The sequence below is a fragment of the Polypterus senegalus genome, chromosome 3, assembly GCF_016835505.1.
Source record: "Polypterus senegalus isolate Bchr_013 chromosome 3, ASM1683550v1, whole genome shotgun sequence".
In the NCBI taxonomy this organism is placed as follows: domain Eukaryota; kingdom Metazoa; phylum Chordata; class Cladistia; order Polypteriformes; family Polypteridae; genus Polypterus; species Polypterus senegalus.
The window spans coordinates 32,490,635-32,514,788 of NC_053156.1; the positions used below are offsets into that span (position 1 = coordinate 32,490,635).

The 24,154-nt window shown below is 38.3% G+C and overlaps 1 protein-coding gene across 2 annotated transcripts in view; it reads left to right on the top strand.

Annotated features, from left to right (window-relative positions):
* acadvl (acyl-CoA dehydrogenase very long chain) overlaps positions 1-19,590 on the top strand; it is a 165,612-nt gene extending 146,022 nt beyond the window's left edge. For both annotated transcript variants that reach the window (XM_039746913.1, XM_039746914.1), the window contains exons 17-21: positions 2,758-2,830; positions 2,921-2,993; positions 13,295-13,370; positions 18,004-18,165; positions 19,394-19,590. In XM_039746913.1, coding sequence (XP_039602847.1) covers positions 2,758-2,830; positions 2,921-2,993; positions 13,295-13,370; positions 18,004-18,141 — 360 coding nt within the window. In that variant the 3' untranslated portion in view covers positions 18,142-18,165; positions 19,394-19,590. The remainder of the gene's footprint in view (positions 1-2,757; positions 2,831-2,920; positions 2,994-13,294; positions 13,371-18,003; positions 18,166-19,393) is intronic.
* Positions 19,591-24,154: the final 4,564 nt, after the last annotated feature.

Genomic DNA, 24,154 nt, shown 5'->3' on the forward strand with positions numbered 1-24,154 from the left:
AACATCCTCTTGTGCTACTCCTCTGCAGCGTGTGTCATGTTGTGTCACAGAAAACAGTCACACCATTGTAGTTTTTTACTGGTTTAACTAACTGTGATGAACTTGTATGCCGATTTTCCTCTGCTCTTTTTATTACAAAGCGCTCATGTCGAGGTGTTCACTTCCATGGGTGGCCTTGATGTCTCAAGGGAGCTTTGCCACAAGTCCATGTTTTTTGAATATCTGAGTTTCTTACTGTATTCCATCTGAATAACAATAATTTATTCATTTTCTTGTAGTCTTGACCTCTTTCTGTAAAGAAATGACTTTCTTTCTCAAGTCTTGTTACATTTTTCTTCCATGTGGTGTCATTGTTGTTAGCATTGAATGAGAGGGAATTTTAGATCTTAAATACCACCATTAATCGTCAGTTATCTGACAACTGTGTGATGATTGATTTTATTAATCTGTAGTTGAATTCCTGTTAATTAGCATTTTATCAAGTGTTATTTCTAAGACCTTCATGGGGTGTACTCATTTTTACACCATGGTTTTAAACCATTTTGTTTTTTATACTAACAAATCTTAATTGCAACCAATAAACCTGATTTTCTGGACTGTTTTATGACAAAGGATCCCTTAGAAAGTATTAATTCTAAAGGGAGAGAGAATTTTCTCGTTTAAGCTGGGCACTGTATTACTCTGCCCCAGCTGTACTTTAGAGGCTGAACACCTCAAGGAGCTCCTTGTCCTGTTTTTCTCCCTCTATATCAGAAAACCTCTGGAGATAGATAGATACATACATACATACATACATTTCATTCATTCATTCATTAATCCCAAGGGGAAATTCACATAATCCAGCAGCAGTATACTGATACAAAGAAACAATATTAAATTAAATAATAATAAAAATGAAAAAAAATAAAATTAATGTAAGCATTTACTCCCCCGGGTGGAATTGAAGAGTCGCATAGTGTGGGGGAGGAACGATCTCCTCAGTCTGTCAGTGGAGCAGGACAGTGACAAAAGTCTGTCACTGAAGCTACTCCTCTGTCTGGAGATGACACTGTTAAGTGGATGCAGTGGATTATTCATGATTGACAGGAATTTGCTTATTGCCCGTCGCTCTGCCACAGATGTTAAACTGTCCAACTTTAGTCCTACAATACAGCCTGCCTTCTTAACAAGTTTCTCCAGGCGTAAGGCGTCTTTCATCTTTATGCTGCCACCCCAGCACACCACCGCGTAGAAGAGGGCACTCACCACAACCGTCTGGTAGAACATCTGCAGCATCTTACTGCAGATGTTGAAGGATGCCAACCTTCTCAGAAAGTATAGTCTGCTCTGACCTTTCTTACATAGAGCATCAGTATTGGCAGTCCAGTCCAATTTGTCATCCAGCTGCACTCCCAGATATTTAAAGGTCTGCACCCTCTGCACACAGTCACCTCTGATGATCACAGGGTCCATGAGGGGCCACCCTTTCACTTTATTCTTTCACATTCCACAGCTTATCTATGAACTTTGTATTATGAATAGGGATCCAGGAAGAATTAATACAACCTTGTACTAAGTAAATCTGAGCAGATATCCCAAGTGTAAAGCCCTCATTGACCAGTCGGTACTTTCTAGTGTTCTTTTAAACTGTATCCCAGATTAATTATAAAATCCTATTATTAACCTACAAAGCTTTAAATGTCCTCTCACCGGACTACATCAGTGGCCTTCTCCATCACTATGGTCCTGTTCGTCCACTAAGTTCCTCTGATTTTGGCAATCTTGTTGTGCCTCACACTAACCTGCACTCTATGGGTGACAAGGTCTTCATTTGTATAGCGCCCAGACTTAGGAATGACCTCCCTAAATTAATTAGATCAGCTGACTTTTAAAAAAACAACTTAAAACTCATCTGTTGAGGAAGACTTTTAACTTAATCTGACATTTTGCCTTCATTTTTCAGTCTTCCTCTCTGTCCAGATGTTCAGTATAATGTATGTGTGTGTTATATAACAAATGATGTTATTTGCTAGGCTTTTCTTTTAGTATAAAATTTAGTATCTTTCTCCATTTTATTGTCTTTTGTTCTGTTTAATGATTTTGAATATCCGGTATTTATCGTTCTGTTGTGGTGAAAAAAGTTCACCAGTTGATCTACGTTCCTATCCTCACCTATGGTCATGAGCTATGGGTAGTGACCGAAAGAACGAGATTGCGAATACAAGCGGCTGAAATGAGTTTCCTCCGCAGGGTGTCTGGGCTTTCCCTTAAAGATAAGGGAGAAGCTCAGTCATCCGGGAGGGGCTCAGAGTAGAGCCGCTGCTCCTCCGCATCGAGAGGAGTCAGATGAGGTGGCTCGGGCATCTGATCAGGATGCCTCCTGGACGCCTCTCTGGTGAGGTGTTCCGGGTACGTCCAACCGGGAGGAGGCCCCAGAGAAGACCCAGGACACGCTGGAGGGACTATGTCTCCTGGCTGGCCTGGGAACGCCTTGGGATTCTCCCGGAAGAGCTGGAAGAAGTGGCCGGGGAGAGGGAAGTCTGGGCCTCTCTGCTTAAGCTGCTGCCCCCGCGACCTGACCTTGGATAAGTGGAAGAGGATGGATGGATGGTATTTATCGTTTTTAGTGTTCTATTCAGGAAACATTTTTATCCAATGTTACATATACCTGCTACTTCTTTCTGAAACTCTGCAAAGTGCCTTGAGCATGAGGAAGGTGCTATATGAATAAAATGTATTATTGCTATTATTATTTATTCTTTTGCATTTCTTTTTCAGTTGGTGCAAGCAGTGGAGCAGTTTGGGGCCGTGATTGAAGACTTGCTTCTTAAGCATGGCAAGAAGATTGTGGGTAAGTTTATAGAATCCACAGGACTTTAAGGAATCAGAGTTGCTCTTCATAGTCACATGTTTTATGCTAGTCTGCTTTGATGTCTTTCAGATGAGCAGTTTGTACTAAAGAGAGTATCAGATTCTGCTATTGATCTTTACGGGATGGTGGTTGTCATTTCAAGGTAAGCATAGTATAAAGATCTAGTTAATGTTAACAGTTTATGTCCTGACAGTAGTTTAATAGTAAGTAAAATTTTCCATATATAATGTACACTTAAAACTACTAGCTATATCGAACAAATTTCTGCTCCCCAAACTATAAGTGGCAGTGTGAATCCCAAATGGACTTGCATTTTGATAAAATTAAATGTGTAAAGCAAAAGCCATCATCATTTTTTGTTCTGCAAAGAGGTGAGTTCAAGACACCTACGTTTTTCTCTGTCCACAACCATTCACGTGAAATTAATATACAAGTACTCTTCTTTTATTACTGGTTATTAACATTGTTCCTGTTTGCTTGTTAGCTATGTCTTTAGTAATGTAACATTTAAAAAGTGAAACCTACTCTTTATCAGTATTTGCTTTGAATAACATACTGTAGCTGACTACAGAGGATGCAAAGAGGTCCAAGTTTGTTGTGTTATAACACAAAACAGCTAAGTTAACCAGCAGACATGCATCTTACAGCAGCCTAATTTTACACAAGTGACACACAAGAGTATTTCAAACTAAAAGTTGTCTTATGCTATTTATTCTGAGTAACTTTCTCTAAATGATTTTATTCCAAGCCATTTTGGTTAACATGGTGCTCAAATTGTTTCTATTTTTTCGCTTTATACTTGCAAAAGGTATGTTGGCAGTTAATTCTGTTATGCCTGATTGCACATCCATATTTCATAGTTGTTTGTGTACGTTGCAGTGAACTCACAAGTCAGTCAAATTTGAAACAAAATTTCATGTTGATGCGTTACTCGATATCCATTATTAACGACAAACTTGAAAAACACACTTGAACTCAACAGCGGTTCACAAGCGACTGACAGCATCAAACAAGTTAAAACTTGTCACAAACTAGGCTCTAGGATGGACATGTCAGAACCCGCATTGAATTGTTTTACATTGCCCTTGGATGGCGCTCTGAAATCAACTTTCACCGTACTTTTTGATCACACCTCGTATGAGATTTGCACATGTATATGCTGACATGTCACAGCGGAGTAAATCTTCCTTTATTAAAAATCCCATCTACATACGACTCATTACCTTCAGATAAATGAGTTTCACAACTTTCTAATGGTGTATAGTTGGTTACGATTCTTCATTTGTGGTCAGCTGTGCGTAAAAGGCAGGAAATATATTGTGTATGTGACAGCAAATCTTTAGGTTTTTGGCCGAGTGCATGAAGATTGTTCGTTTGATGTACAGTAAGACTTGAAGTTTGTACTCGGTGTAGCTGCTTGTAAGTAAGACATAATCAAGAATGAGCCAAACGTATACCAAAAGAAATCTCTCTGTCCAAAAAAGTTTGTTTTAAAAAGGTTTAGTGAAATTTCAAATCAAACGGTCCACACAAGAATAGAGAAAAGTTGTTACACACGTAGAATAAAAGGCAAAAATAAAAATGTTTCTTCTTGTTAAACTACAGTTGTTTCTATGATTAACAATGAGGTATTTCTTTATGCTTTACGTCACATTCAGTACGTTCTAAACGTATAGCTCTGCACATACAACACTATGGCACAGTTTGACACTGTGTGCCCTCCACGGCAAGGCAGGTCAGTAACTGAGAATAATCTGTAATCAGATGGACAAGAAGTGGAATATTTCATTTCAATTCAGCTTATGGTGGTTACAAGAGCCTTCTACTGTATATATTATGCACTAATTTATATGCAATCATTTAACATAACTTCTATCAAATTAACATGAGCTAAATAACTGGCAGTTGGCTCTTACACTAGGGAAACATTGTCTTCAAAAAAAAAAAAAAGACAAAATGTGGTTCAGGGAAATCCTAGAAAAGAATGCTGGTGAAATATGAAAATATTTAGTCAAAATTCTGACTCAATTGAGAATGACAACATTTCCTGAAGGACTTGATGCCATGTTTGATTTGTCAGTACCACTCAGTATAATGTTGAAACATCCCAATGTGCAGTTTTGCAATTCAAGCGTCATGGGTCCAGTTCCCATACCCAAATGCTGTCTGGTTTTCCTATGTTAAATTTCTTTTGTACCCACTTGAAGTTTCACACGAGGACCCCCAACACATTTTTATCAAATGCCACTGGCTATGTGAACTTTCACACCTTGGATGAAAATAACATAGTGCCCCACCTTGCCACCATTCGCAGTTTCACTTAAGGATCCCCATCCCAAAAAAATCTACCAAAAGTCACTAAATCATACTGTGCAAACTTTCACAGGGAGTCATTCTCTAATTGACTGTTATTGAATCACACCACCCCATCCTACACCATCACTTAAAGTTTCATGTAGGGAACTCCGCTCCTCCACAATTCCATCAAATGTCACTGATCCACTCCACTGATTCTGAATATGCCAGTTTTTGACTTGACTGCCAAAAATGTGCTGTTTAGGTTGGTTGGACATTTAGGTGTATGTGTGTTCCCTGTTCAGGGCTGTTTTCTGCCCAGTGTCCAGAACTTCCAGGAAAAACTTTGCCCTCCACACTAGAAGAAGCTGACATGAAAATGTGTGTTTTGTACTTGGTTTATTTCAGATATGAAAAATTAATTTAAAAAAAAAAAAAAGAAAAACAACAAAATTAAATAAGTAAAAGTACACTAAATGTCTGTTGGGCAACTCCAACAGAAGGCAAGAGGCGATGTATGAATTTTAGCACAAAAACCCCAGTCTGTTGTACAAAATGTCAGATGTCTCTGTGTCCAGTAGTAAACAGAAATTGCATCAAGGACTGGCTTGAAAAATAACTTTGAAAGTAAAGGTTTGGATTATATGTATGTACAGTAGGTACAGATTGTGTACTTGTTGCTTCAGAGTGATATATAAAGTGTGTGCCTGTATATATTTTTTCCTCTCTAAAAAATGAAAATATAACTGCAATTGCAATACTTGTTTTGAGAGGTTGTTTATATGCAAGTGACCATATGTTTCCAAAATGGGGGGGGGCAATTTGAGCCAAAGAGTAGAACATTGCAATATTATGGGATATGACATCTAAACTTGGTCCATTGATAGCTGACACATTGGGGCCCAAAAGAAAATGGATTCCAACATAAAATATGTTGGTTATGTACTGTAAAATCCAGTTTTCAGGAGAGATATTCCTAAAACATATATATTTTTGTTTTATTTAGTTGATATTCATGTGAAACAAAGATTTTTATTCTTGTAAAAACTTTTATAAAAGTCTACTCTTCAGGCATTTAAAGCTCCTTTATCACATAAGTAGAATAATAGCCATTCATTTTTAGGTATGTAATTTAGGAGCAATAATACCAAAAAACCTTTGGGGCATTTTTCATGTGTCATTTGAAAAGATTCTAACCTGCTGCTTTAGGTAGGTAGATTGTTTTATCTACATAGGATTTTATTTGTCCTGAGAGGGACATTTTAGTCAAGAGAAGCTGAAGAAATATTATAAAAAACAATAATAAACACCCTCATACACACACAAGAATTACAAAAATGAAAAATTCAGACTTTTAATCTGAACATAAAATGAGCAGTCACCGTGAGGCACTAATAAACGCATATTTCCGTTAAGTATGAAGGAGTCCCAGTTGCGTTTCTTGACGCATTTTTCCTTTTTGCTAAATATTTTGTTGGCTGAAAGTTCTTCATGCTGCTTGTGTCAGAAAGAGAATTTGCAGCATAGTCCATAATGGCTGTTCATTTTTGTCTTAATTCTCACCCCAGCTACTACCTCTAGCGGGTTGAAAGCACATCCCATAACTGAGCCTGCCCTCTTAGATCAACTTGTTTTCGGTGCACACCACATCATCGAAATTTATGCTTTCTATCATAGACATTTACAACATGCGAAGGATGTCACTACCCACATTGAAAGAACACAGTTTGCAGAGAGAAAGGAGGCTGCTCTGGCCTTTCTTTTATAGTTTGGCTGTGTTACGAGACCAGACCAGCCTGTTATTAATGTTGGCCACTTGTAGCAGTGCACTACCTCCACATCCTCTGCCTGGGTGTAGAAAATCTTTGGTGCAGCAAAAGACAATAGCCGTTTCCTTAGTTGTTCTAATGTTAACCTACACCAAGAAACAAAGTTCCCACCCAAGTCCTCTACTCTTATCTTATTCCCATTGTTTATACACTGAATTACAACTGAATCAGTGGAGAATTACTTAATAAAAAAAAGGGACATCAATTGCTGTTAGATTTATAGTCCAAGAAGTACAGGGTTAAGAGAAAAGGAGATAGGACTGTTCCTTGTGCTGCTCCAGTGTTGCTCACATCCACATCAGAAACACAATCCTTGTGCCTCTCAAACAGTGGTCTGCTTGACAGTTCATTTTCCAGGTCACCATAAGCTCATCCATCTGCATATCTCTGAACTTACTTAATAGGAATGGCTGGATGGTATTGGATGCACAGGAGAACCTCACACTTTCTCCCAGATAGGAATAAGCCTTGTGGAGCAGATAGATAATTCCACCTTCCAGGATTGTAGGTGGAAGATAGACGGATCCGATTGTGGGGGATAGTGTTTAGGACTCAAGCCAGAAAGCTCTTCTTAATGCAAAGAGTTGTGGGAATCAGAACCAAACTACTGAGCCATGTAGTTGAAGCAGCAACCTCTGGATAAGATATTGGGACAGATTAGCTATTAGTTAAACAAATGAGCTTGATGGACTGAAATGTCCTTCTGTAATTATGAACCATGTGAGATGTTTACTGCAGAATAATTAAGGTACATGAGAAGGTAAACTTCATGTTGCAATGCTACATTTTGCAACACGTTTAAGACCTGCTATCTTGAATGGCAGTAGCTCAGATTCTGACACTGTGGTTTTATTATCTGTAAGCTTCACTTCCTTCTTTAGGTTGCCTCATACTTGCATTGCTTCTTCGGCATTTCTTCATTACTTTTTATCATGAGAATTGTTTTAGAGACCATTGTCTGTATTTTAGGATCATTATTATTACGTGTACAGTGAAATTCTTACTTGTTTATACTAATCAGCATGTAAAACATTGTCACTCTCTGGCACCATGATTAGTAGAGCAATCATAGAAAACATTTAGTCCTAACTTAGCAGCGTAACAAAAAACAGACAAAAATCATAAGCACTGAAATATGTTAATTATTTGCATTAAGTGGAAGGTATTAGGTACAGTATATCTTGTTAATATATACAAAATGTATCGTATTTTAACGTATGCAAAATAAATGTGTCCACGTGTGTTTGTGGTTTTCTGAAAAAAAGAAAAAATACGGAAATGGCTGTAAACCAGGAGAAACATTAAAACGTCCAAGCAGCAGTTGAAAATAAAAAATAATGACCTAAATGTCTGGAGTATTTTTTACTGTATATTTGTCTAATGCCTAAGATAGTAATATTGTTTTATATACACAGAAGATTTAGAAAGTTTTCAGACCCTTTTACTTTCTGCACACTTTACTGTGTTGTAGATTTCATTTTAATGAATACATTTGCCATTTTGTCCATCAGTCTAAACTCAAATACCCATAATGACGAAATGAAATCATGTTTTCAGATAAGTTTGTACATTTAATAAAAATCAAAAACTGGAATCTCTCATTTAAGTATTCACACCCTGAGGTGGTTGTTCCTCTAACAAGTTCTCAGATCTCAGCAGAGGACTTCTGAGGCACTTTTAGAGGGTCCATTGGGTTCTTGGTCTCCTACGTAACCAAGGCCCTTCAAGGAAGCCCTCAAAAGTTTTAGAAATGGTTTATTCCCTTGACTTGATCTGTGCCTCACAACATGTTGATCATGGAGGTCTACAGAGATTTGGACTTGGACTGCATGGCTTGGTTTTTATCCTAATGTGCAATGTGAATTCTGGAATTTGTATACGCAGGGTGTGTGTCTTTCTAAACAATGTCCAAACAATTTAATCTGCCACAGGTGAACTCCAATCAAGTTAAAAAAACTGAAAGTTAGGAGGATTGTGAGGCATCAGTTTTGCAATGTAGTCACAATGTTTTTCACTGCATCATCTGAGAAAAACCTCAATGCATGTAGTTGATTTTTCAGAGTTGGGAATGCCTAGAAATCACACGGCACTAAATCCGGGCTATATGGAGGGTGTTCCAGTGCAGGCCCACCAATTTCAGTCAGTGCAGTGGAGCAGAAACCATTTCTGGTTGTTTTAACTGTTCTTCTCTGAGATTTCTAGGTACTCAGCTGACTCGCACATGACACATTTTCAGTTTCTCTGTTACAGTGTGTTCATTCCATTCAAACAAGATGCCAAGTGAAGCCAAAAGTTTGGGTAAAGTGAGCCTTCTGTCTTCTTGCAAGACTTCATTAGCCTTGGCAATGGTAACATCCATAACCACTGTGGATGGCTTTCCAGATTGAGCTTCATCATTCACCACCTCATTTCTGACCTACAGCAGCAAGGCTAATAGTTTCATCACCGTACACTTCCCATAGCATTTCAAGAGTTTCATTACTGCTCTTCCCAAGCTTAATGCAAATTTCAATCACAGACATTTGCCCTACTGTCACAAGAACATTTTCATCATCCACCACGACGACGACATATAGGAAGTTCTTCCACTCACTGTAGCAGAACACTGAAGAATGCAGTGGTCCAACTGAAGGTTCACACACGTCAATGTATGCCATTCACAAACACCTGCACAGCATTCCCATCCTCCATGAAATAGAAACAGGGACAATCTCGTTACTTTTCAATCAGCCCTCATATTGCATTTCATTTGGAAAACCTAAATGCCATTTATATATTCTATGACTGCATGAAGTCTTTCTGGTTTTATTTTTTCCAACTGCATGGACTAGTGAATGGATGCTTGCTAGTTTTTTGCTGGAAAACTATATGACAACACATGGATTTTATTGTGCCTGATGTGGTTTTATGAAAGAAAGAAAATAAAGAGAAATGGCCATAAACCTGGAGAAGCAGCAAATGAAAATAGAAAATAATTTCCTGAATGCCTGCAGTATTTTTTATTGTATATTCTGCACATTTTACTGTGTTGTAGATTTCATTTTAAATGATAAATTTGCCATTTTGTTCATCAGTCCACACACAAATACTCATAATGACAAAGTGAAATCATGTTTTTAGAAAGGTTTGCACATTTAATAAAAATCAAAAACTGCTTATGGTGGTAAAATAATCCATCTTTGTTTGCTATAAAGAGTCACCTCTTGGACTACATGACTTTTTTCCTCTGTGACAGTCTATCAATTGATCTAAACTCTGCAACTACTGAGTGAGGGGGCTGTAAAAAAAAAACTAAGGGTTGCTCCAGGACATTAACCAAGGTGGGAACAATTTTGTGGATAAGCTGATTAGGATTTTTTTTTTTTTTTTTTGTATTACTAAATATTTAATCTGCAGAAAAGCAGATTGCTTCCATGTTCACATTAACTGCTTTTTAGATTTCAGAAGGTTCAGAAGAAGGTTGTTTCTCATGAAAGGACATCTATGCAGACCTTTTTAAAATTCTAAGGGTATTAAAACCTGTGTAGGCAGACAAACCACCGCGGCACCCAACTGTGGAGCTATCTGCCTGCCAGATTAGAGTAGCTCATTTTAATGTCAGCAGTTAGATTAAAGCTGAAAATATTTGGCTGACACCTTTATACAAGGAAACGTACAACCACTGATTAAAAATTTTGGTGACTAACTGTACTGCACACCTCTCATATGTGGCTACACATTAGTTGCACAGATCAAAGCCATGTAGCCGTGCACCAGTAGCAGGCCCAATTCGTTTAGTCCAAAAGTTGTCACACCCAGCAATTTCATCCATGTTTTGTAATGGCTGTCATGAGTGATAGTTGTTCATGTTTGGTGAAAGAATTCCTATAGAATTTTGTGTAAGTTCAGGAAGACTGTTAAAGAAAGATAGAGACTATTGAAACATTGTATAAAGCATATGAAACATAGACAAATGGCATTTTCCAACCTCCAAAAAAAAAGCTAACAGTGCTGCCTTGGAGATGTCAAAAATATGGTGCTATATTTCTTTTTTTATAGTACTGTATGAGGTGTATAGATTTTGAAAGAAGGTATGTTGAAAAGAATAAGTCTATAATTGCAAGTGTAATCTTTTCATTTCAGCAGGAATTAAACCAACAACCTTGTGGTTCAAAGTCCGGTGTCTTAGCCACTATACCACAACTGTCTGCAGAATGGAAATGTAAAACCACCCCCATGCTAAAGTTTGGGCCCCCTGGTCTGTTACTGTGAATAGTTAAGTGAGCAGAAGAAGAACTGATCACCAAAGGCATAAAGTTAAAGATGACACATTTCTTTTCTGCATTTTATGCAAAATTAGTATATTGTTTTTGTTTTGTACAATTCTACAATGTTAAAAGGAAAGAAGCACCATGCAAAAGTTTGGGCATCCCAGGATATCTGTGGTCTCAGATAACTTTTACAAAGTCTCACATCTTTAATTAGCTTGTTAGGGTTGTGGCTTGTTCATGGTCAGCATTAGGAAATCCCGGGTGATGTAGATTGCAAAACTATTTAAATTCTCTGCAATCTGCTCAACAATCAGCAGCCATGTGCTTCTCTAAGCAGCTGCCTAGCAGTCTGAAAAGTAAAATAATTGATGCTCACAAAAGCAGGAGATGGCCACAAGAAGATAGGAAAGCATTTTCCGGTAGCTATTTCCTCAGTTTGTAACTTTACTAAGAAATGGCAGTTAACAGGAATGATGGAGCTCAAGTTGAAGTCTGGAAGACCAAGAAAACTTTCTGAAAGAACTGCTCATCGGATTGCCTTAAAGGTAAACAAAAACACTTGTTTGACTGTAAAAGACCTTCGGGAAGATCTAACAGACTCTGGAGTGGTGGCACACTGTTCTACTATGCAGTGACACCTGAACAAATATGGCCTTCATGGTAGAGTTTCTGCACCCTAGCCATAAAATTCAGCACCTAAAGTTTGCAAATGAGCATCTAAATAAGCCTGGAAACAAGTCCTGCGGATTGATGAATTCAAAATAGAACTTTGTAGCCACAATGTGCCAAGGTATGTTTGGAGAAGAAAGGGGTCAGAATTCCAGAAAAAGAACACATCTCTGTCTATTAAGCATGGTAGTGGATCGATCAGGCTTTGGGCTTGCGTTACAGCCAGCGGCACAGGGAACATGTTAGCAGATTGTGGAAGCAAACATCACACCATCTGTAAAAAAGATAAAAAGATGATGGGTCTTACAAAAAGATAATGAACTGAAGCACAATTCAAAGTCTACAGTAGAATACACCAAGAGGTGCAAGCTGACGGTTTTGCCATGGCCTTCACAGTACCCGACCTAAACATCATTGAAAATCTTTGGAGAGATCTCAGAAGAGCAATGCATGCAAGACGGCCCAAGAATCTTGCAGAATTAGAAGCCTTTTGCAACTACAAATGGGCAAAAATACCCCAAGTAAGAACTGAAAGACTCTAAGGTGACTTCAAAAGTGTTTACAAGCTGTGACACCTGCCAAAGGGGGTCTAAGTACTGACCATGTCAGGTGCCCAAACCCTTGTTTCAGTATTTTGTACCTGTAAATGATGGTAATAAAATATAATCTTGCTTAATATATTAAAGAAATGTGTCATCTTTACCTTTTATGCCTTTTGGTGATCAGTTCATCTTCTGCTTAACTATTCATAGTAACAGACATTTTAAGCAGGGTGCCCAAGCTTTTTCATGCCACTGTATCACACTGCTGTCTGTTTACATTTCCTTCTGACATTCCAGTCCAGTATTTTTTTTCAGCAATTTTGTTAACCTCTTCCACATCTTTGTTTGGAATTTGCAGAACTCTACAATTCTCACGAACGGCATATCACTGAACTCTCGATTTAATCCACAAAATATTCTAATTTCTTTTTATTTGGACAAGTCCCAGCACCTTTAGCATATTCCACTGATTAAATATTTAGTTTTTCTCTGTGATCCTTTGAGCATTATCTGTGGTATACTTAAAGCCAAACTGATTGTTCTGTAATGCATGTATTCCAACACGCAGTCCACACATTTTGGACAATTCTGTCACACTCCCGTAGCCTCTTAACATTTCCATCATTGTTTAATCTTAATTGAATTAATTTTACTTATTTCTTCTTCTCATAAACTAACATTTGAATAGTGTAAGCTTCAGGTTTCCATCACTATGTCCCCTAAAAATTACTAATATAGATTTTTACTAACAGATATTTATCTGAAAGGTGAAGAGAAAGTGGTGTCAACAGCTGATCAATTTAAGTAGTACATACTTACATGTGTGGCTCTTTATTTTGTTATCTTATTTCTCTTCAGAGCATCCAGATCTCTAAGCCAAGGCCACCATTCTGCTCAACATGAGAAGATGTTGTGTGAGACGTGGTGCATTGAGGTAAGAAACAGAATACTTCAAAAACTCTTAATGTAGAGATTACTAAAGATAAGGTGGTTCATGTTTCAGACTCTCAAAACCTAAATTAATTTATGGTTAACACTTTTCAAATGCACTGTATAAAGATTTCACATTTTATTAGATGGTGACATAGTGATCCGTAATGCCTGCCTCACAACCCCAAGAATGTGGCCCAAGAATCACAGCCTAGCCACTGAGTGGTGTTTTCTTCCTGTGTTGGAGCGAGTTTACTCTGGGTATTCAGTCTTTGTCCAGTCTTCATGAAGATGATGTCGTTAGATGATTATGAGCTCTATACTGACCTGATGTTTGAGAATTTGAACATGAGAGGGAGTCTTGTCCTGTCCAATGTTGTTTCCTTCTATCTCCCGCTTGCTGCTTGTTTTTTTAGTAAATAACAAATGCATATTCTCCCTTAACGTTACCCCTGAGTTCTCTTCACACTTTTCTATTCCTGCTTTTGAACTCCGGACCTGATCCTCATATATGGGTCCTGTAATCACATAAGTGTTAGGCATATGGTACAAGATGGAGAGGCGCCTTGGTCCTTGCTCAGCATGGCATACACTGACCCCTGTTTTCTGAAAACCCAGCTTTGTTCATTGCTCTCTAACTCCAGACGTATAGGGGTTATTCATACTCTGAGTGAGATATTTAATGCCTCAAACTTCCAAACGCAACATTTGGTCAAATATTTATAGTTTTTCATTTCCTCCTTCACCTCCTCCTCTTTTTCCTTTTATCTACAATATTGAAGGACACTTGGGTTCCAATTTCTCTTTGTATATTTCATTTTTTGTATAAATTCTAATACATATTAAGCTCTCCTGTATTCAGAAAACTAGTGTCGACTTTATATGCGATGCCAGTTAAGTCCATGTAGCAATGAGATTTTCACTCCAAACAACAAAGATTTCTTGGAGTTTATTGTTTAAAAATCTCCACATTATCAACTGAACCAATTCAAGCCTGATTATCATTTATTTTCTAACCCTCATAGACTGTATGTATGTAAATCTATGACCCCAACTTTCATTCTTATCCCTTGAGCATACAGGGTACTTTTATTTATATTCTTTAAGATTTCACCTAAACCTTTAGTTTTTGTCTGGTGTGCTTAATTTTCTAGACCCATTGTGTGTACTAACATTAAAAAATATTACTTATGGCAATAGCAGGTCCAGCTCAGCACCATTCACACAAGAAGTTCCTCAGGATTGTCATCAGCCCTCTGCTATTCTTCTTATTATTAATTCATTTCATTTTTCAATTTTGAAACGTAGATTTTCAGAAATGTAGACTCCAGTCGCATTCTGATTTCTTTGTTCTTATTACATAGCCCTTGCCTGATTGGATCCTAATCTTACAACATCTTGTTCTCTGATTGGTTCCCCTTTATGGAAGATAAACAAATAAAAACATTATATATAAAATAATATAAAAGAGTTGCTTTCCATGCCACTTGTTGTGTTGCTTGCGACTGTTAAATGCATGAGGAGGAGTAAAGATTTATGAAGCACACTGAGAGAGTTGGCTTCAAAAATGGCGAGTCCTCCACTATAAAATGCATGTTTTTCTTTTATATTGAACTAGCAGAATACCCGCGCTTCGCAGCAGAGAAGTAGTGTGTTAAAGAAGGTACGAAAAAGAAAAGGAAAAATTTTAAAAATAACGTAACATGATTGTTAATGTAATTGTTTTGTCATTGATATGAGTGTTGTTCTCATATCTATCTATATATATATATATCTATATATATATATATCTATATATATATATATATATCTATATATATATATATCTATATATATATATATATATCTATATATATATATATATATATCTATATATATATATATATATATCTATATATATATATATCTATATATATATATATATATATATATATATATATATATCTATCTATATATCTATATATATATATATCTATCTATATATATATATATCTATCTATATATATATATATATATATATATATCTATCTATCTATATATATATACCCACGCTTGCAGCGGAGAAGTAGTGTGTTAAAGAAGGAAAGAGAAAGAAAAGGAAACATTTTGAAAATAACGTAACATGATTGTCAATGTAATTGTTTTGTCACTGTTATGAGTGTCGCTGTGATATATAGATATATATATATATATATAGCAAAATACCAGCGCTTCGCATGCGATGTCATGTGTTAAAGAAGTTATGAAAAAGAAAAGGAAACATTTTAAAAATAATGTAACATGATTGTCAAAGTAATTGTTTTGTGTATTTGGCGCAGCGCCAAGTTGTTTTCGGTAGCTGCATCAGAAAATGTACCACGACGTCTGACACGCCTCCTTTTTACTGTTTTCTCACAGCTTCGATTTTTGAAATGAATCCTGCCCAACTTTTGTAAGTAAGCTGTAAGGAATGAGCCTGCCAAATTTCAGCCTTCTACCTACACGGGAAGTTGGAGAATTAGTGATGAGTCTGAGTGAGTGAGTGAGTGCGTGCGAGCGAGCGAGCTTTGCCTTTTATTAGTATAGATTCCAGCAGAAAACTAACGAGCGTCCATCCATTAGTCCATGTGGGGGAAAAAAAGCCCCACATAAAGAAACAGAACATATAAATTGCAGTTAGGTTTTATGGCTGGGTGCAGGAATGACAGATCACAAAACAGAGAAATAGCTGGGACACCAACCGGGTAGTCTGTTTAATAATGGAAGGCCCAACAAAAATATGCCCCTTGGGTTCAATAAGCAGCCCGCTTGGGCAAAATAAACAACAAAAGTTATTTAGCACTTCACTATGAAAATTGGGATCAGTCACTGTAGCTCTGTCAGGCGGTTTGCTCTGTTTACAAATGACGCCTCCACCTGTGCAGCTGGGCTTTTTATATCGTGCGGACTAGAAGGAGCGGGGCTAAGCGTCCTCACCAGTGGTTTCTTTCTGTTACGCGGTGAGATGGAGAAGAAAATGTTAGCGACGGCGCGCTGTCTCAACCCAGCAAGTTATAATATACCTCGATTGAGCCCATGAGGAGATTCTCCAACATGAATGCATGACAATTTCAAACATGAAATGTAATATTATAATTTATCATGATAACAAGTATAATTATTATAGCAATATCATTATTATAATAATGTGCAGCGGGTTTCAGAAAGTATTCGGACCCCATCACTTCCTGCACACTTTTTTTTTGCGCTGCAGATTTAACTTTAAATGTATAAGTTTAATATTTTTCCCAATCATTTTTCACTCAACAACTCATAATGACAAAGTGAGGACATGTTTTCAGAAATATTTGCAAATTTACCTTGCCCCTAACATAACAGCAAACATAATTTACCATATTTATACATCGGTAATTTACATTAATAGTGTCAAAGCCAGCATACTCATGTACAATAACATTATTTTGCAGTTGACTTGAGCTTCATACCACAGGTTTCATCTGAGGCAGATTCAGCTCCTTAATGCAGTCAGTACAACTAGAGTTAGAACAGTGCATTGTTTCACCAAAATGGCACTTAGCCAGTTGGCAACACCTTTTGAAAAGATGCATGTGGTGGGTAAGACAGAGAAATCACATATACCACATAGGGGCACGACTCCTAGTTTTGCGTCATTGCACTGTATGGTAAGGAAAATGCAAGTGAGCATGGAGAAGAGCATGTCTTGAGGGAGCATTAAGAAAGCACACCTCCTCCATTTACTCTCATTCATGTGCAGTGCTGAGAATGAAAGGTTGGTGGGGCAGTTCTTGTACAACTACATGCCAGGCTAATTGAAACATAACAGAAGTATGTTGTATTTTTGTTACACTGGGGTGGATAAGATGGTATAAGAAGAGTATAAGAGTAGGAGAGATACTAATGTTACAGTCAGAAACAGACTAACAGTAAGAGAACCCCTCCTGCACAATATGAGAAAAAAACATGTCACTCTTCACCACACCGATTTAAATGTTTGTATATTTTACACTGAGGCGTATGGTGAAAGAAATGTAATATACAATTTTTACAGATGATGTATCCAAAGAAATCCCCTAATGGAGTGAGCTGCTGACATGCCAAAGATGCTGTGGGATATGAACTGTTTTTTTTTTTACTGGGAAGTGATCCATCTGTTTCTTCGCTTTTGCTTGTACTTCACCCCTTCTTTGAATTGAATGTATTCCAGTAGGACTGAGATAATATCCTGGGACTTTTGGCTGTGGTTTTGTATTCTGCTCTTCTTGTGTTTTTGTATAGTGCACATGTGTGTTCATTTTGAATTTTATGTTACTTATTGTTTTAAGACAAATTAACATTTTTTATAGTCTCTTCAAGGTGTGGCATCCTGTTTTTTATTATTGGACAAGGGGAAGCTGAGCAGAGCCATGGGGCCCTATAGTCAGTAGCCTCTGTGGTGGTGAACCTGATCGAGACTTTTCTTAATATAACTTTCCAGATCAGTACAGTTTAATTTAGGATACAACTCTGCCACACCATTAAATTTTCTCTAAACCCCCCCATGTCTCCCTGGAAATTATCACATTTTCACACAGCATCCTTTATCATTTTTAGTCTTTGCTCTTATTAGTCTTTCTTGCTCTTCTTTTTTTTCTCAACAGGCTCATCAGCGCATCATGCAAGATATTAAAACTTTAAAATCAAGCTCCTCCAAACAGATTTTCAAGAACCTGCGTGCCATTTCTGCAGCTGTGGTTGAAAATGGTGGCACCGTGTCTCCACATCCCTTGGGCTTCTAAGGCAACAGGCGAGCGAAACAATGTGTATGTGTGCATCAAAATATGTTGGCCAAGGCTTTGTGTTGTTTTGGGTTTGTTCTTCTAATTTATTGCAGCCATATAATATATTTCCCATAAGTTTATTCAAAATTATTTTTTTCTTATACACTCCTGGTCAAAAGTTTTAGAACACAGTTTTTTTTCAGTTTTTAAGGAAATGCACACAGTTTAATGTGTTAATATTTAATGAAATCAAGGCATAGAACAAATAAGCAATGGCAAATAAAAAATAAGTCAAAGAATCGTTAAGTGTACAAAATATTATTCAAAGTAGCCACCTTTTGCTGATATAACAGCCAAACTGTGGTAACCCTTTTGATCCAGAATGCCAGTCACTCTGTGTAAGTCACCAGCTCTGTCTCCAGCAAAAGAACCCCCCAGACCATCACACTTTCCCCCTCCATGTTTGACAGTTGGTGTCACACACTGAGGAACCATCCTTTTACCAACAAGACAGCATAAAAACATACCACATGATGAACTGAAGATTTCAAATTTTGATTCATCAGTCCATAAGACTTTTTTTCCAGTCTGTAGTAGTCCACAGCTGGTATTTCAAGGCCCTACTTTGTCCTTTAAGGCATGGGTGTCGAACTCCAGTCCTGGAGGGTCGCAGTGGCTGCAGGTTTTCATTCTGACCATCTTCTTCATTAGTGACCAGTTTTTGCTGCTAATTAACGTCTTTTGCCTCAGTTTTAATTGACTTGACTTAGACCCCTTAGTTGTCTCTTTTTCTTTAATTAGCATCCAAACATTAATGAGACACAAAACGAACCGCGACATGACCAGCTCACCTGCGCCCATCACACAATATCTAAAAATAAAGAAAGGTGATGGTCTTGGTAAGGTTGATGACTCAGGTTACCAAAACATCTTAACAATGTTCTTAGAAAAAAACAGAAAAATCAACAGTTTTGGAAATGTCTGCTGTGGCAGAATGAGAGCAGCAACAGGCCATGGAATTAAATTGCGATTAATTGGCATTCTTTCCAGCCGTTAACCCGGCACTGTTAAGTTAGGTATGGTTTGGATAAACAAGTTCAAGGATGGATGAACTGAAATGGTTATTTCTTATTATGCAGTTTATGCATTATGGAGACACAAATATTCAATTTCAATAATAAGAAATGGTGCAAGTTCAATTTTATAGCACACACATTGAAGTGCGTATTTTATTATAAAACTTGAACATAAATATTTTTATTTTTTACAGCCAAAATTGTCTCATTTCCTGTCACATGCCCCTGTCTTTGCCTTCTACGATCCAGATTTTTGCATTTTTGGAACATAACATCTTCCAGGAATTGAAGATCTGCTCAGAGTTACAGGAACTGGAAAGAGAAATGGAAAAAAAGAGACATTTATATAACTTAACAGGTTTGAATTCCATCCAGGGCACTTGACTGCTGACCCCCTGGATTTTGTGGTTTTTTTTCAGCAGTTGATGTGTTTAATTTTCTGGAAATGCTAGAATGTGGTAGCAGTGGGGCAGGTTAATAGGTTCACCTAAATGTAGGAAATGCCGCTTCAATGCAATCTTTCTAATGAAATAATTTTTATTTTCTCTAATATTACCTGAATTTGTTTATAAAATTAAAATTATTTCACTAATTTACTTGGTGTTTGTTTATTTTCTAACTGAAGAAAAATGTGTGATTGTTTTTTTCTTTTCATATGGCTCTCTAAGAAGAAAATTGCAGATATGCCTGGTAGGATGGGTTAGAGTCAGGCTTTCCCACAAGCCTGTATTCAAGTATGATAGTTTGGGGAAAATAATGAATAGGAATGGGAGGAAAGGACAAGGTAAGAAGTCAAGACAGGTAGATACTTTATTAATCCCCAAGGGGAAATTCACATACTCCAGCAGCAGCATACTGATAAAAACAATATTAATTAAAGAGCAATAAAAAAAAGCAGTGCAAGTTAAAAAATGCAAAATGGAGACTGTGAGGCAGGTGTAACAGTCAATTATCTTGTCTAATGTTATGTTTACCAACTGGGTGAAGAGTTGCATAGTGTGGGGGAGGAATGATCTCCTCAGTCTGTCATTGGAGTAGGACAGTGACAAAAGTCTGTTGCTGAAGCTGCTCCTCTGCCTGGAGATGACACTGTTCAGTGGATGCAGTGGATTCTCCATGATTGACAGGAGCCTGCTCAGTGCCCGTCGCTCTGCCATGGATGTCAAACTGTCCAGCTCAGTGCCTACAATAGAACTTGCCTTCCTCACCAGTTTGTCCAGGTGTGAGGTGTCCATCTTCTTTATGCTGCTTCTCCAGCACACCACTGCGTAGAAGAGGGCACTCGCCACAACCGCCTGATAGAACATCTGCAGCATCTTATTGCAGATGTTGAAGGATGCCAGCGTTCAAAGGAAGTATAGTCGGCCCTGTCCTCTCTTGTACAGAGCATCAGTATTGGCAGTCCAGTCCAATTTGTCATCCAGCTGCACTCCCAGGTATTTATAGGTCTGCACTCTCTGCACACAGTCGCCTCTGATGATCACGGGGTCCATGAGGGGCCTGGGCCTCCTAAAATCCACCACCAGCTCCTTGGTTTTGCTGGTGTTCAGGTGTAAGTGGTTTGAGTTGCACCATTTAACAAAGTCCTTGATTAGGTTCCTATACTCCTCCTCCTCCCACTCCTGATGCAGCCCACGATAGCAGTGTCGTCGGTAAACTTTTGCACGTGGCAGGACTCCGAGTTGTATTGAAAGTCTGATGTATAGAGGCTGAACAGGACCGGAGAAAGTACAGTCCCCAGTGGCGCTTCTGTGTTACTGACCATAATGTCAGACCTGCAGTTCCCGAGACGCACATACTGAGGTCTGTCTTTAAGATAGTCCACGATCCATGCCACCAGGTGTGAATCTAGTCCCATCTCTGGCAGCTTGTCCATAAGGAGCAGAAGTTGGATGGTGTTGAAGGCGCTAGAGAAGTCCAGAAACATAATTCTTACAGCACCACTGCCTCTGTCCAAGTGGGAGAGGGATCGGTGTAGCATACAGATGATGGCATCCTCCGCTCCCACCTTCTCCTAGTATGCAAACTGCAGAGGGTTGAGGGCATGGCCGAGCTGTGGCCTTAGGTGGTGAAGCAGCAGCCGCTCCATGGTCTTCGTCACATGTGATGTCAGTGCGACAGGCTGGAAGTCATTCATCTCACTAGGACATGATACCTTTGGGACTGGGGTGATACAAGATATTTTCCAAAGCCTCGGGACTCTCTCCTGTTCCAGGCTCAGGTTGAAGATGCGCTGTAGAGGACTCCCCAGCTCCAACGCACAGGCCTTCAACAGTCGTAGTGATACTCCATCAGGACCCACTGCTTTGCTGGCACGAAGTCTCCTCTGCTCTCTGCTTACCTGGGCTGCTGTAATTGTAATTATCTATCTATCTAGTTTTGTTTGTGTAAACTAGCCATTTCACAATTATAAAACCACTACTATGGAACAGTCTTTTGGACTGTTCTAAACAATAACACCTTTTGCTTCTATTCCACTCCACTGCTGTTTACTTATAGCAATTGTTTCTTTCCTGTTGACACTTTTTCAAACACTGTCATGTCTGTCCCATCCAACCAGATGTGGACACTGTGTGGAAAACTCTTCTAAACCCATTTTGAGATTAGCCAGGAGAGTCCAACCCTAGCAAAATCAACACTCAAACTCCATGTGGCCTGTAAAATGTCACATTTCTGCTACATTGATATTGTCAAGCTCCCATTAAATTGTCTTAATGGTCAAGCAGTGTTACGGACAGCTGGCTGAAATTAGGGACTTTGAAATACAAATAAAAATACTTTGGATTTGAATATTCGTGTCCAACTGTCCTTTTCCTAAAACCTCCTTTCAAGAGCAGAGTCGCATGGAATTTAGAGCCTATCACAGCAATCAGAAGACACAATACAGAAACAATCCTCTGGACGAGATGCAACTGGATCCTGGACTTCCTGACAGTGAGACCCCAGATAGTCTGCATCAGAAACACCATCTCCAGTACCATCACACAGAGAACTGGTGCCCCCTAAAGGTTGTGTACTCCGCTCACTTCTGTTCACGATGCTGACTCACGATTGTATGGCTGTGTACAACTCTAACACCATCATTAAGTTTGCAGATGACAATGGTGGTGGGTCTTGGCAGCAATGGGGATGACTTGGCTTACAGAATAGAGATCTAGTGATTGACAGACTGGTGCAAGTTCAATCTGTTTCTTAATATGGAGGAGATGGGATGATTGTTGGCTTTAGGAAGGCCATGCTGTCCACAGCCCACTGCTCATCTAGGGCTCTGCAGTGGACTTCATCACAAGCAACAGATTTCTTGGTGTTTACCTGGCAGTTGATCTTATTTGGTCAATTAACACCATATCCATAGGCAAGAAGATGCAGCACCATCATCTCCACTTCCTTTTGGTGACTGAGGAAGGCAAGCCTACCTCCCCACATTCTACTGGGACACTATTGAGAGCATTTTGACCAGCTACACCACCATTTGGTTTGGGAACTGCAGTGTCTCGGAATGTAAGGTCCTACAGAATTTTTATTCTGCTGTATGAAACATCTATTAGAACTTCACTATCCATCATTAAAGTATTGCATCCATAAAGCCTGTTTTATTGTAGAAGACCATTCCCACAGACGATGTCCCACTTCCATCTAGAAAAAGGTACTGTAGTATCCAAACCAGTTATGCCAAGTTCTGCTACAGCTTAAACCCAGTGGCTGTCCGGATTGTGAAGTCTGTGCTGCCCCGCTGCTCTCAGTAGATTATTTATATGCAGTATATTTGTTACACTTGTTACTATTTTTTTTTTTTATTGTTAGTTATTATTTATTTATTACTATCTTTCAAAGCATTATTATCTATTCAGTTACCTATTATTTATTTGTTTATAGTGTATTATATTTCTTTACCTGTCTTGCACGTGGCCTGTGTTTATGTATATTTTGCACTGCGGTCCTCGGGAACATTATTTTGTGCCAGTTTATGCTGCAATGTCCTGTATGGATGGTATGACAATAAAGCCACTTGACGTAACCTGATCTTACCTGCCCTCTTCTGTACCCACCTGCTGGTTTATGTCTAATTCTGCTGTATGTTACATGTGTTTTGCCATCTGCAATTATTCTTTTTCTCACTACTGCTTAGTACAATCTAAACGTACATACAGTTCTGTTTTGCACTATGTACATGAGGACATTCTTTTTCTCTTATTATTTATTCATACATCATTATTGCCTTACTGCCTGTATATACTTTGTTCCCACCCATCCTCTCTGCAGCTGTGACAAATGACTTTCAATTTGCTTGCTCAGTGTACATAGCAATAAACAGCTAATCTAATCTAATCTGTCCTAACCTAACCTGAAAAACAAACCCCCAGTTTCTTTATCACAAGGCAGTAGTACTATCACTGCACCACCAAACTGCCAAAATGTTAGTATATTTCACTTAAACACATTGTAAAATAAATGTAAAATTAGAAGTGGACTGATGGGCATAGGTGGTCCACTATAGCTTTGACATTGGGAGAGTGGTAATCATGGTGCTGAAGTATTGGGAGTCAGAATGTGTGGATAGCCGTGGTATTTTGGCATTAAGGGCCTGTGGTGCACAGCTCTACCAGATGTAGTTTGAAATAAATAATAAGCATTGCTCAATAATTTTAACTTATTATTAAAATGTTTATAACAACAAGCTTTGTTTTAAGCAATTTTCTTTCCAGTTATATATTATCTGCTGGATGTAATTAATTATCTTGGAAAATATATATATTTTTTTGATTTATGTGAAATTGTTTTTGTGAATGGTTGCGAGTCAGCTTCCATCTGAAGGACTGCAACAATTGGCCCTGCAGTGTTCTTTGTGCTCTTGGCTGTGGTTGTGCCTGTGCAGCCCGTTTCCAGTTTAGCAATAGGTCTTGGAGGTGTCCTGATTTAGGCTGAAAATTGAAGCCCTTTCCTTTAAGAGAAGC